Source organism: Neopsephotus bourkii, unplaced genomic scaffold (assembly GCF_033783945.1).
Source record: "Neopsephotus bourkii isolate Nb327-2 ecotype Australia unplaced genomic scaffold, CSIRO-AGI_Nbou_v1 NB_678, whole genome shotgun sequence".
Taxonomy (NCBI): domain Eukaryota; kingdom Metazoa; phylum Chordata; class Aves; order Psittaciformes; family Psittacidae; genus Neopsephotus; species Neopsephotus bourkii.
In genome coordinates, this window is record NW_026901177.1 from 761,805 (window position 1) to 774,733 (window position 12,929).

The 12,929-nt window shown below is 42.8% G+C and overlaps 1 protein-coding gene across 8 annotated transcripts in view; it reads right to left on the minus strand.

Moving 5' to 3' along the window:
- ATP11B (ATPase phospholipid transporting 11B (putative)) overlaps positions 1-8,667 on the minus strand; it is a 72,772-nt gene extending 64,105 nt beyond the window's left edge. For all 8 annotated transcript variants that reach the window (XM_061353490.1, XM_061353491.1, XM_061353492.1 and 5 more), the window contains exon 1: positions 8,398-8,667. In XM_061353490.1, coding sequence (XP_061209474.1) covers positions 8,398-8,424 — 27 coding nt within the window. In that variant the 5' untranslated portion in view covers positions 8,425-8,667. The remainder of the gene's footprint in view (positions 1-8,397) is intronic.
- Between the last annotated feature and the right edge of the window lie 4,262 nt (positions 8,668-12,929).

Consider the following 12,929-nt stretch of genomic DNA (forward strand, 5'->3'; position numbering starts at 1 on the left):
CCCATTACCCCTTCTCCTACCACTACAGTCCCTAATGAAGAGTCCATCCCCAGCATCCCTATAGGCTCCTTTAAGATAATGGAAGGCTTCTATGAGGTCTCCACGCAGCCTTCTCTTCTCCAGGCTGAACAGCCCCAACTTTCTCAGGCTGTCTTCATATGGGAGGTGCTCCAGTCCCCTGATCATTCTCGTGGCCCTCCTCTGGACTTGTTCCAACACATCCATGTCCTTTTTATGTTGAGGACACCAGAACTGTACACAATACTCCAAATGATGTCTCACGAGAGCAGAATAAAGGGGCAGGATCACCTCCTTCAACCTGCTGGTCAGGCTCCTTTTGATGCAGCCCAGGATACAGTTGGCTTTCTGGGCTGCAGGTGCACACTGCTGGCTCATGTTCATTTTCTCATCGACCAGCACCCCCAAGTCCTTTTCCGCAGGGCTGCTCTGAAACTCTTCTCCAGTTACAAAACCAGTTATAACTACCGAGGACACGACAATACAATAAAGAAAACCAAATGACATCACTAGTGAAAGGCAAAAGTCATGTTTTTAATTAAATTCAAACGCAGATTTTTTTCTCTCGTAACTACTATCTCTCCACTGCAGAAGAAAGCAAGCAAATTTTAATGAATTTAACCAACCCATCCAAACAAGAAAAACAATTCCAATGATATCCAAAACACATGTTGAATGTTATTAAATTCAGCACATCTTTACTTGCCTTAGATTATTTTTACCTCCCGATGAAGAGTTCACAGGCAACCTCTTAGTAATAAATAGAAGCTTCTACCCTGACCATCTACCTACCAACCAGAACACTTAAAGCTTTTGCTCTTTGTCAAGAAAGTAGTATTTTTCTCACTCAGTCACATAAAACATAAATAGGCAGTAGGTATTAAGGGAGCAGGATACTGTTATTGCAGGAATATCATACAGTCAATTAAATGGTCATATTGTTGCATGACGAGTAGAAATCTGGCACAATAAAAAACTGCTGCTGCAAAAATTCATGGCCAGGAAAAAAAGAAAAAAAAAGAAGAAAAGAATAGGACAAGATATAGGTCAAGCATCCAAGCCTCACAGCAAGACAGCTGATCTTCCAATTTTTAAAATGATCTTTAAAAGAAACAGTGTTATGACTGATTTGATTAGGTTTTGGTAGGCAATTTATAAATTTACAATTTAACTTTTTATGAGATGATAAGATTTTAAAAATTAGACAGGACAGAATGGATGTCTCCATTTGGAACAGACAGCTGGCTGAAGACAGGGCCAGGTTCTGCATGCTTTGGAACACATTGTGCTACAAATATATTACCCTTCAGCAGTCGCAGAATATAAGAAGAAAATAAGGTTAGAAGACCCAAACACAATAGAAGGACTAGTCCAGCATATCAGAGAGTATCTCTAACAAAAAATAAAAAATCAGGCCACACTCTCTCCTGTATGAAGTTACAAGAGGGGAGTCATTAACCCCCAGTTCTCAAATTACTCTAACCAAAGTAGTTTCATTTGTTCTAACACACATCTCACTAATCCTTCTGGGACAATACAGAATGTATGAGCTGGGTAGTCTGAACGAGAGGACCTCTTCTGAGCAAATATGCATGTATTTATCCAGTATACAGTAAGAAATACCCAATTTTAGCCAAAAAGGGGAATAGACTTCAATGACCACTAAGAAAGAAGGGGAGGTTGTACACCAGAAAAGCAATGTGATTTCAAGACTAGGACTCTCTGTCTGGATCAGTTCAAAGTACTTGCAACATTCAAAGAAAACAGAGAATACTTTGGGAGGGATGTAGGAGAGGTAGTAGTAACTGCATTGGCTCAATTCTATGAAATGTTTAAGTGAAAATAAAACACATCCATGCAAATAATGAGATCAAACACTGTCCACCTTGTTCAGAACACCAATCACTATAAGCTATCACAGAACAGCATCTGCCCTCTCAGAACACCTTAACAGACACCAACACCTGAAAGGAAAGGGAAGAACATCCCAAACATACAGTCCTCTAGTGCTAATCTATTTGAGGACATTTCCCTTATTAGTCGAAAAAACTTTTATTAGAATGAAAAATGAAGAACACTATTACAAATATTGGCAGGATGAGATGATCTTCAAAGGTCCCTTCCAACCCTAACAATGCTGTGATACTGCCCTGGGGGCTATTGATGCATGGGGTGTGACAGGGACAACCAACACAAAGCAGCTGAAAACATTCCCTGTGGTCACCTCTCAATGTAGGCTGTATACAGCTTCTGGACTAGATGAACCCTTTCTGCTCCTCACAACCCGAACCTTCCTATAACCATTATATGGAAAAGGATAGCAACTAGGTTCTTCAGTCAGAAGAAACTGATTAAATGAATTAAGGAATTAGAATCATAGAACAGTTAGAGCTGGAAAGGACCTTAAGATCATCTAGTTCCAACCCCACTGCCATGGGCAGGGACACCTCACACTAAACCATGCCACCCAAGGCTTCATCCAACCTGGCCTTGAACACTGACAGGGATGGAGCATTCACAACCTCCTTGGGCAACCCATTCCAGTGCCTCACCACCCTTACAGTAAAAAATTTCTTCCTTATATCCAATCTAAACTTCCCCTGTTTAAGTTTCAACCCATTATCCCTTGTCCTGACACTACAGTCCCTCTTCAGATACTGGAAGGCTGCTATGAGGTCCCCAAGCAGACTTCTCCAGGCTGAACAGCCCCAGCTTTCTCAGCCTGTCTTCATATGGGAGGTGCTCCAGTCCCCTGATCATCCTCGTGGCCCTTCTCTGGACTTGTTCCAACAGCTCCATGTCCTTCTTATGTTGAGGACACCAAAATTCTACACAATACTCCAAGTGAGGGCCCACAAGAGCAGAGTAGAGGGACAGGATTACCTCCTTTGACCTGCTGGTCATGCTCCTTTTGATGCAGCCCAAAATACAGTTGGCTTTCTGGGCTGCAAACACACACTGCTGTCTCATGTTCATTTTCTCATCGACCAACACCCCCAAGTCCTTCTCCACAGGGCTGCTCTGAATCTCTTCTCTGCCCAACCTGTAGCTGTGATTGGGATTGCTCCGACCCAGGTGTAGGACCTTGCACTTCTCATGGTTAAACTTCATGAGGTTGGCATCAGCACACCTTACAAGCCTGTCAAGGTCCCTCTGGATGGCATTCCTTCCCTCCAGCATATCAACCGCACCACACAGCTTGGCGTCATCGGCAAACTTGCTGAGGGCGCACTCAATTCCACTGTCCATGTCACCAACAAAGATGTTGAACAGGACTGGTCCCAAGACCGATCCTTGAGGGACACCACTCGTTACTGGTCTCCAGGTGGACATTGAGCCATTGACCACAACTGTTTGCATGTGGCCATCCAGCCAGTTCTTTATTCACCGAGTGGCCCACCTATCAAATTGATGTCTCTCCAATTTAGAGACAAGGATGTCATGTGGGAGAGCGTCGAACGCTAGGCACAAGTCCAGGTAGATGACATCAACCGCTCTACCCTGTCCATCAGTTCCGCAGCCCCATCATAGAAGGTCACCAAATTGGTCAGGCAGGATTTCCCCTTAGTGAAGCCATGCTGGCTGTCACCAAGCACCTTGTTGTTTTTCATGTGCCTTAGCATGCCTTCCAGGAGAATCTGCTCCAAGATTTTGCCAGGCACGGAGGTGAGACTGACTGGTCTGTAGTAACCTGAGTCATCCATTTTCTTCTTCTTGAAAATGGGGGTTATATTTCCCTTTTTCCAGTTCTCAGGAACTTCACTTAACTGCCATGATTTTTCAAATATAATGGACAGTGGCTTAGCAACTTCATTTGGAAGCCAGCTCTTTCAGGACCTGCGGATGGATTTCATTCAGGTCCCATGGACATGTGTATGTTCAAATTTTTAAGATGGTCTCGAACCAGATCCTCTCCTACAGTGGGCCCAAGGTCTTCATTCTCACAGTCCCTGCATCTGCCTTCCAAGACTTGGGTGGTGTGGTCAGAGCCTTTGCCAGTGAAGACTGAGGCAAAGAAGTCATTGAGGACCTCAGCCTTCTCCAAATCCTCCATAGCCCGTTCTCCCGATAGCTTCCGGAGGGGGCCTACGTTGTCCCTAGTCTGTTTTTTATTTGCTATGTACCTATAGAATCCCTTCCTGTTATCCTTAACATTCCTAGCCAAGTTTAATTCTAACTGGACCTTAGGAATTGATTCGTATATTCTGTCTTCTACTTCCAGTTAAACAGCAAAGCTGCAAGCGCCTGAATACCTTGCTCTGCGTAGCGTAAAAGTTGTTGTCAGTGCACAAGAGCACTTGGATTCTTAAATTTTAGGAAGAAGATACTCTGCCAAATATAGCATAATTCTGCTTCTCTTGAACTATCATAAAAAAAACAAAACAAAGAGAGACTAGACAGCTCTTAGGTTTTTTATATCATTGTACATCACTGAACTGTTAGATAACAGATCAAAGTGCTCAAACTCTACATAACAGCAACTAGAATGGAAATCCAGAGACCCTTCTTCACTTGACAGGACTAACACTTCAAAATTATGCAGCTAAGATCATACATACAATGGTGTTCAATCACAATTTTGGGAGACCTCCTTGCCAAACAACTGAAGCTGTCAGTACTTTCTTTTAATACCACTGCAACAGCTCCTAACACTCCATGTCCACCATCAGGACATTAGCACAGTCCAAACAGTGTCATAAATCTATTAAACTAGAAGTGGTACAGAAAGTCACTGAGCATTACAAATGCCACTCTGTACTCTTGTTCGTGTTAGCACTGCACACACTTGACCAGGAGGGCCACAACAGCACTCTGCTGTACACAGAGCTATGTTGTCTAAGCCTTCATATCTGGAAACGCAAATAAAATGCACTGTACTATTCCTGAATATTAATGATTCTTCCTATCAACTATTATTTACCCGGTTGCTTTTTTCAAGCAGAGCTGGCTGTGCCTGTGGTGTTATGCAACCCTCAGCAAATCCACATGCCTACTGATCCCTGAGATCTCAAGGTAACAGAGCTGGAACTGGAAAGCAGGCATCTTTCCTGCTTAAAGCTTTTCTCTGAAATACATCAGGGCATTTTACTAAAAACAATGACTCATTAAAAAAACCATAGGGACAAAAGGAGTTACAACTAAAACTTGGTAAAACTATCTCATGATAGTGAGATACAACTATAAAACTTTATCACAGATCTCATATCTCATACAATAAGATACAAAATATATAAAACTCTACCATCATGATGATATAACTAAAACTTCAGTACTTCCAACTATTAACTAATTATATTAACTTCATAGATGCACACTGTCAATGACCTGATATGCAGCTTACTTTGCATGGGGCAGCATTAGATGAAGGAAAACTGAAAAACTGTTTGTGTAGGGTGGTGCTACTTGTTTCTGCGCAAACAAAGCAGACTGAAGGCCAAGATACCAAACCAAACTGACAGTTTTTCAGAGTCCCACATAGGCACTGAAGACTGAGTAACATTAGCACTACCACCAGTTTCTGTTATATCATGGAAAAAACAAATAATACCTCAGTTAGAAAAACATTTGGGGCCTGTACGACCATGATAAAGACGAAGAAAGTACTACATTTTCAGCATGTCTCCTGTTCTTAAAAAGAGCTGAGCTGAAATAGTTTGAATTCCCTACCAGACCCTCTTATTACTTACCTCTAAGACCACCTAATTCATTTTCACTGCCCCTTTAACAACTCTTGAGAATGCAAGTTCTCAAGACCATATGACCTCATTAACTGGTGTATAAAATACTGCCCTCTTAGACAAACAAGAAGTTGCAAAATATTTGTAGGTTTCATACAGAGAGTACTTAATAATTACCTAAAAGCACCTTCAGCAAAGTACCAGTCAGTCTGTCCCCCCTTTCCCCAATAACTAGTTTCCAACATTTCTGCACATCAACATTTTTCTTTTGTATTAGTAGTACAAAAACATCCCGCTTAAATCAGTCCTACATATTTGCCTGATTCCAACCCTCCTGTATGGATAAGAACACTGTTTTCAAAACCTATTGCAACATCAACCTCTAGTACAAATACACACTCTAAAGGCATCCAACCGCACATTATTGTCTTCTCCTATCAGAAATAAATCAGACACAGATTTTGCCACCCTTTGATTCACATATTGCTGCCACCCCACTCTTCCCACTCTCTCTAAATGTTTCTCAGCATCTTTTCCCAGGTTTTTGGCCCTTGGACATTCTTTCAGACACTTAACATCATGGACATATGAAGAAGTAAACTTATGGTGGGATCTACGTTTAACAAACTATTACGCAAAGGATGAGTTGTCTGAGTGTCCCTGGAAGACACATGCTGTGTGATACCTGTCAAGCCATTTTTCATCTTTATGAGCTGTGAAACTACTAATCCATTAACAGCAGTGAGGTTTATAGAAAGCACAAAACATATAGAATTGCAGTATTTTTTCCTTAATTCCATATTTAAATGTCTGTTCAATCACCTTGACTATTTATTATTCCATTCTTCTACTACAGTAATCCTTGCCTGGCAAAATTAGTGCAAGTTTTCAACAGTTATTTTGCCATCAAACAGTTTCCTTTAAAAGAACAAAAACCACTTAGTGCTAGATTTATTGCGCATCTTGTTACAGTAAGCTTTTACTTTCTATTAATGGCAAACAGATTTCTGACAAACTGGTCAGTGTACTTACAGGGAGAGAAGCAATCGTGTTTGACACGTGAATTCCTACCACTGATATAGTCCTAATCTAGATTCTGCAGAAGACAACTTAATGCTGCTTTAAAAAACACATACACAAATCTCAAGCCACCTTCAAGGGATAAAAATGATAGCTACATTACACCAAACATGCTTTATTCTAAAAAAGATATGCATGACAAACAGAACTGAAGAGTACAGTCAGAGCTTGGACAGAGCAATTAATTCCCAGGTCAGTAATTCTTGGTGTCAAAACCAACTAGTGAGCACAGTGAAAGCTGGCATTGAGACTATCAACGCAAGCTCTGTACTTCAGACACAGATATGGGAAAATCTACAGGCCATGGGAAAGGAGGTAGGGGAAGAAAAGCTTATAATTTTTTGTAAAAAGTGATGTAACAAATTAAACAAATCATTACTAAGCCAGAAGCTTAAATCATTAAAATATAAAAACCTTTAACTAATGTAAGCTCTTGTATCAATCTGGACATCTGTGATGCAAGGTAACTCCAACGAATGGGAAAAGTAAATTTGCAAACACATCACTTAGAAGGAATTTTTCCGTTTCAGAAAAGGCAAGATAAATAATTCTGAAAGGGCAGGAAGTGTGCCACCACTTCAAATCACAATAGCCAAACCTACTGTAATTCTGGGTTACAGTACCACAGACACTGCAGTCACAGACGGCTTAGTTCCCTTGCACGTTGTAACACAAGCACTACAAGCAGCGCCTTTTTAACAGGCGACAGACACTCTTAACTGCAGCCTTTTTTCAACTGGTTTCCTCCGCGAAAAGCATTTCACAGATGTTTTTATTCAATTTCTCGTCACTTTCAAAGCCCTAACAGACAGATAGAGACAACATCTGCAAAGCTCTCAGGTACAGGGAAATACACGAGACGGGCGTGTATCGGGTGAGAAAGCCTTAAGAGATTTCGCAACGTGAAGGAGGAAGAGAGGCCAGCAAATCTAAGTGTCCGTCCACAGAACGGCACCGTCACTGCTCCGTGCAAAAAAGTTGGGGTGCCTCTCCCAACGGAGGCCAGAGGTAAGGGAATGCCCTTTTCTGTGTCAACATGGCTTCAAGGGAAAAAGAAAATAACAAAAAAAAACCACAACAAAACAACGAACCAAAAACCAAAACACCACCACAAAGACAAACACAGAACACCCCGAAAATTCCAATACATGTTAAAAAGGAAACTTAAACACTGGAACATGTTCCCCAGAGAAACTGTGGCCGCTCCATCCCCGACAGTGCTCAAAGCCAGGCTGGACGGGGCTTGGAGCAATCTGGTCTAGTAGAAGATGCTCCTGCCCGTAGCAGACGGTTTGGAAATGCATAATCTTTAATGTCCTTTCGAACCCAACCCACTCCGTGATCCCAAGATCCAAATGAAAACTGCAGGCCTCTCCAGCCTCCACCTCCCCGCTCCCGGCGGGAGAAGACCTCTCCTCCCACGCACGCTCCGGCCCTGTGCCCCCTCAATCCGTCCACCAGCCCGCAACCCCACTTTCTCTAGGGATCCCCATCGGCGGCAGCGGCCCGGCCAGAGACGTCAGGACGTGGCCATCCTGGAAGGCCGGAACGAGGAGAATGAGCACCCAGCCAGATCCCGGCCCCGGGCCCTCCCCACCTCGCGGCGGCGGGAAGCACCTACCAGCTGCTGCCGGACCCACCGCAACATCCCCGGAGGCACAGGTCGCGGCCCCCGCGGCGGGTCTCCCTTGGCAATGCCGCGCCCTCCGCTGTCGCTGTCGCCGCCACCGCCGACTCAGGCCAGCCGCCAGCCGCGGCTCCTCCCCATGGCGCAGGGGCCCGACGCCGATTAGGAGCAGCACAGCCCCCCCGGCGCCCCCAGGCGCCGCGACTGCCAGCGCCCCAGAGCCGCCATCACTGGGCTGCCGCTGACACCCCGCGGCTGGCGGCGCTCCGGCCCGCCCCCAGGAAGTGACGTATTAGGGCGAGGGGAGGTAGGAAGAGATGTTGGGAGCCCAGGGGTCAGGGTGAAGGGGGGGGGGGGGCGTGCGGTCAGGCCAGTGATCCGCCCGAGCTGTGTGAGTGGGGTGGATCGCTGGTCCCCCTTTCTTCATTGTCCCGAGGTGCTGCTTCTGCCTAGTAACCTGAGTCTAGGTAGCCCCTACAGAGTCTTGGGCAGGGTTGGCCAAAAAAGGTGCCAGCCTCCATACCGGAGCCTCAGCCGCAGCCTGTGAACGGGGGCGTCTGCGGCTCTTGAGACTCGCCTTTTCTATTGAAGTGAAGCGACTTCACAACTTAATTGTTTTTACCTTTGTTTTCTTGTAAAAAGCTGCAGAACATGCACGTTGGAATAAAGACTTAGAAAAGAGGCCTGATAACTACTGATTTAAACTTAAAAAGCAAGTGCACAGCCCACAGGTATCCCAAAGTAAGGTACACATGTTGGGATATCTGGTACCATTCTCTTTTCCTGCTACTGGCGGTATGGTGCTAAACTGCTTTTTGGTTACAATTGGGTGGTGAAATGTGTTGATGTCAGCCGATGATCTCTTTGAAATCTTCTACTTTGCTCTGAAAACAGCTGCTGCTTATGAAAACAAAACAGTATTCAGCTTCAAGCATAGGCACACCAATACAACTCTGCAGCTCCTGGGCCTGTGTGGATAAGAACTAAAGGAGATTATTTTAAGCAGTAAAGACCTGGGTATTTGTGACCAAATAGTGTTGTCAGTAAAGTCAATGACAACTTTGACACTGACTTAAAAAGAAGGCTTTTTGCATGTGGAGAGCAGAGGACTATTCCTGCCATTCCTATTAGTTCTCAGGTAAATATGATACATGGCAACAAATCATAATTGTGTTTGCTATAGAGCTAATGTAGTTTTCAATCAGAAATGTAGAACATAATTCAGGACTTAAGATGGATGATACAATATTTGAATAACTGAATCTTCTGGTGAATACCGACGGTTTAGGCATCTCCATTTAATAAAAAAAATAAGTTTAAAACAGTAGGGAATAAAACTATTTTTATCAAGCACTTAGGAAAGCTAATGTTAGCGCAACTATTAAATGCTAGGCATTATTTTAAAATATTTAAATACATCAAAGCTGAGTTTCAAACAGCTTGCACTACCCTATTCATCTAATATGAAGTCTAAAATAACAGTGATTTCATAGCTATGGCATGTTGCCTGGAGAGTGGCCTTAAGCCAGAAACTTAACTGATGCACTCAATATTCTTCTGTTCCTCCTTTATCACCAGATGTAAACCAGGGTCCTGACCACTACAGGATAAAGTCATATGCCATTTCTCTGAAGTGCAAGTGTATCTGTTGCAGTGACCCTGTCGAATTCAAGTATGAGTTGCACTTCCTGCAAGCCTCTATTTGCATGGCTTGCAGTTGCGTTATGTAAAGCTACTTTACAGTTTGTGTTCCACATTGCTGTAATGATACTATTTCACCAGACAAAAATTTGTAAGCAATTTACAAGTTTCTTGAACGCTGCAGTTTATATTTTTCAGTTTTAGAAAGTATGTATTTTAGTGGATGAAAGTACATTGATAGGATGAAATTATTTTGCCATGTGTGGCAGAAGGCTCTGGCTGCATTAGTTTGCCAGTATACATAAAAATTCCACCAGAATAACATCCTTACCTAGCATTCTGGCTGGTAAAACTTTGCACCTTTTAAATTGCTCAAAAGCCCATGCTAGACATCTGTGAAGTTTTATTTCACCCTTGAAGGATAAATAGTTTTCAGAAGAGAAAAGTTGAAGCTGAGCAGCCAATCTAGATATTGATTAGCCAATGAAACTCCAGCACTTCTGAAATCAAAGATCAACTGTATTAAGAATGAAGATGCCCATATCAGAGATCCCATTTTAAAATACTGCCCTGAAGCCCCACCTGAATTTGCACAGCTGGCTTGTATGGAAAAAGCTGAAGAAAAAAGTCCCCTGCTGATAGGAATACTAGATTTAGCCCATCACCGAGGCTTTGTTGATGAGACTCCAAGCTTTCCAGTTAAGTATGTATGAGAGCAATGACTTCAGATGTTTGTTTAGGAAGATGAGGACACAAATGTCTGATATAAAAATATGTACACAAACATAAAAGCACACATGTAAATGTTAGGTCCAGCAAGCTTTTAATTATATGTGCATCAGTAATTCTTATGTAATCAATGCTACTACTTTTAGGTTTATAAAATCATTGCCTGAACATGTAACGTCACATTGACACTGGGGCTCCTGGTGTTACGCCCTAAGCATTTCCATTATTCTTGGAATAATTTTTGGGGGGCATTCTTCAGCAGGAGCTGGTGAAGTGTTGTCATGCTGTATGGCCACATGTAATCTATGATAAGATGAGATGGAAGTGTGTCACTGATTGCAGAGGGTGGGCTGCCTCCAGCATTCCTGCCTTTGAAACTTTGGGACACTTGGTAGCTGAATCTTTTCACCTGCCACATCCCTGGGTGCACCGGCTACATCACAGGCTGCTGCTGCAGTGTAAACAAGGCATGTGACAGCAAAGAGGGCTGGTGCACTCTGATGCACTGGCAGTGAGGCAGCCCAGGTCTTGTGCTGCATCTAGTAAGCACCTCTGTCCTTCGAGGCCAAGCAGAAAAACAGCAGAGCCTAAGAGGAGTGGAGCAGCAATGTAGGTTTGTGTAGCAAAGGACTACTAATAGGTCCTTACAGTACACTGTTTTCCTGGTGAATAATTCCTCTCACTTACTATTTTGTTTATAATTAAATATGTTGTAATTTCTTTAAATTAGTATTTTAATCTATGCCTTATTTATTTAAGTAACTACGGTGCTAATTGAAAATATACATAAACTATAAAAATGCCTGTTTTTTCTCTAATTCATAGAGAGAAAGCTGCCTGCAAGACACAGGGTTTCTTCAAGGCATCTTATTCCACAGGCATTCAATTACTGGTTGAAGCACCAATTATATATAGATAATCAGTGGCTGATTTTCAGTCACAAGGCGCTTCATCTAACCACACATGTGGATTCTTGCCTAGAGCAAGCAGTCTTCAGGGAAAAAGTAAGAGACCTGGAAAATGTACTGAGCTTTTTAAAGGAAAACCTTGTGTGTAGTTTGTATTTTTTTTTCTTTTCTTGTGCCCTGCAAGAAGAAAGATGAGATTAAATTAGAGGATGCACAAGGTGACATGTCCAAGACACTTACTGGATCTACACAATAGTGCATATATTTCTTCTTCTTACCCATTCCCTCAGTTGCTAAACCTGGATTGTGATGTAAAACCTCCCCTTTTTATTGCTGTTTTTTTTTCTTTTCACTTGAAGGCTTTGTTTACAGTGTAGAGATTCAACTTCTACCTAACACATTAAGCTCAATAGAGTCAGATCCCAGAGCACCAATTGGAAGGCCAACCTATGAGGTTCCTTGCACCCACATGGTGGATTTTGCACTGCACCACACTCCACAAAAAACAGTTCTGCACTTAGAATCATAGAACCATAAAACAGTTTGGTGTGGAAGGGACCTACAAAGGTCATCTAGTCCAACCTTTCTGCAATGAGCAGGGATATTTTCAACAAGACCTGGTTGCTCAGAACCACATCCAGCCCAGCCTTGAATGTCTCCAGGGATGGCACATCTACCACCTCTCTGGGCAACCTGGCTGTGGAATAGCCTGGTGGGCTAAATGCAAGTCAGAGAGTTTATGGTCAGTGCTACCCAGTTTGCAAAGCCCCAGGAAAACGGTGAGCTTTGGAAAAAACAGTTCATCCTCCCTTTCAGCCTCACTATTGACTTTTTAGTTATGTGTTGCCTGTAAGCCAAAATGTTTGGCTTGTGAGTTTCTCTAGAACTGCTTTTTTCTCCCTAGGAAAGCAGTCCAAGATTAGAGGAAACAGGAAATGTTTCAAAGCCATTCTTTATCTTCATGAAGTTGAGTATAACCAAGATGAAGAATAAAACTCTGCTTGTTCCTGCCCCTTCCCTTTCTTCCCTTTTTTCCCATTTTTTCCTCTTTTGCTTTTCCTTCTTTATAACAGAAGAACTAAATTTTGAACCCATAGCTCATAAGGTTTGGAACATCTCCAGTGGCCCCTTGTTTGATGGAAACTGGACTCATAATCTTTCAAAACAGGATTTTGTCAGGAAATGTGTTAAGATTAGTCAGTTAATTGCTATTATATCCTCGACAGTGACATAATTTTGCTATTCTGC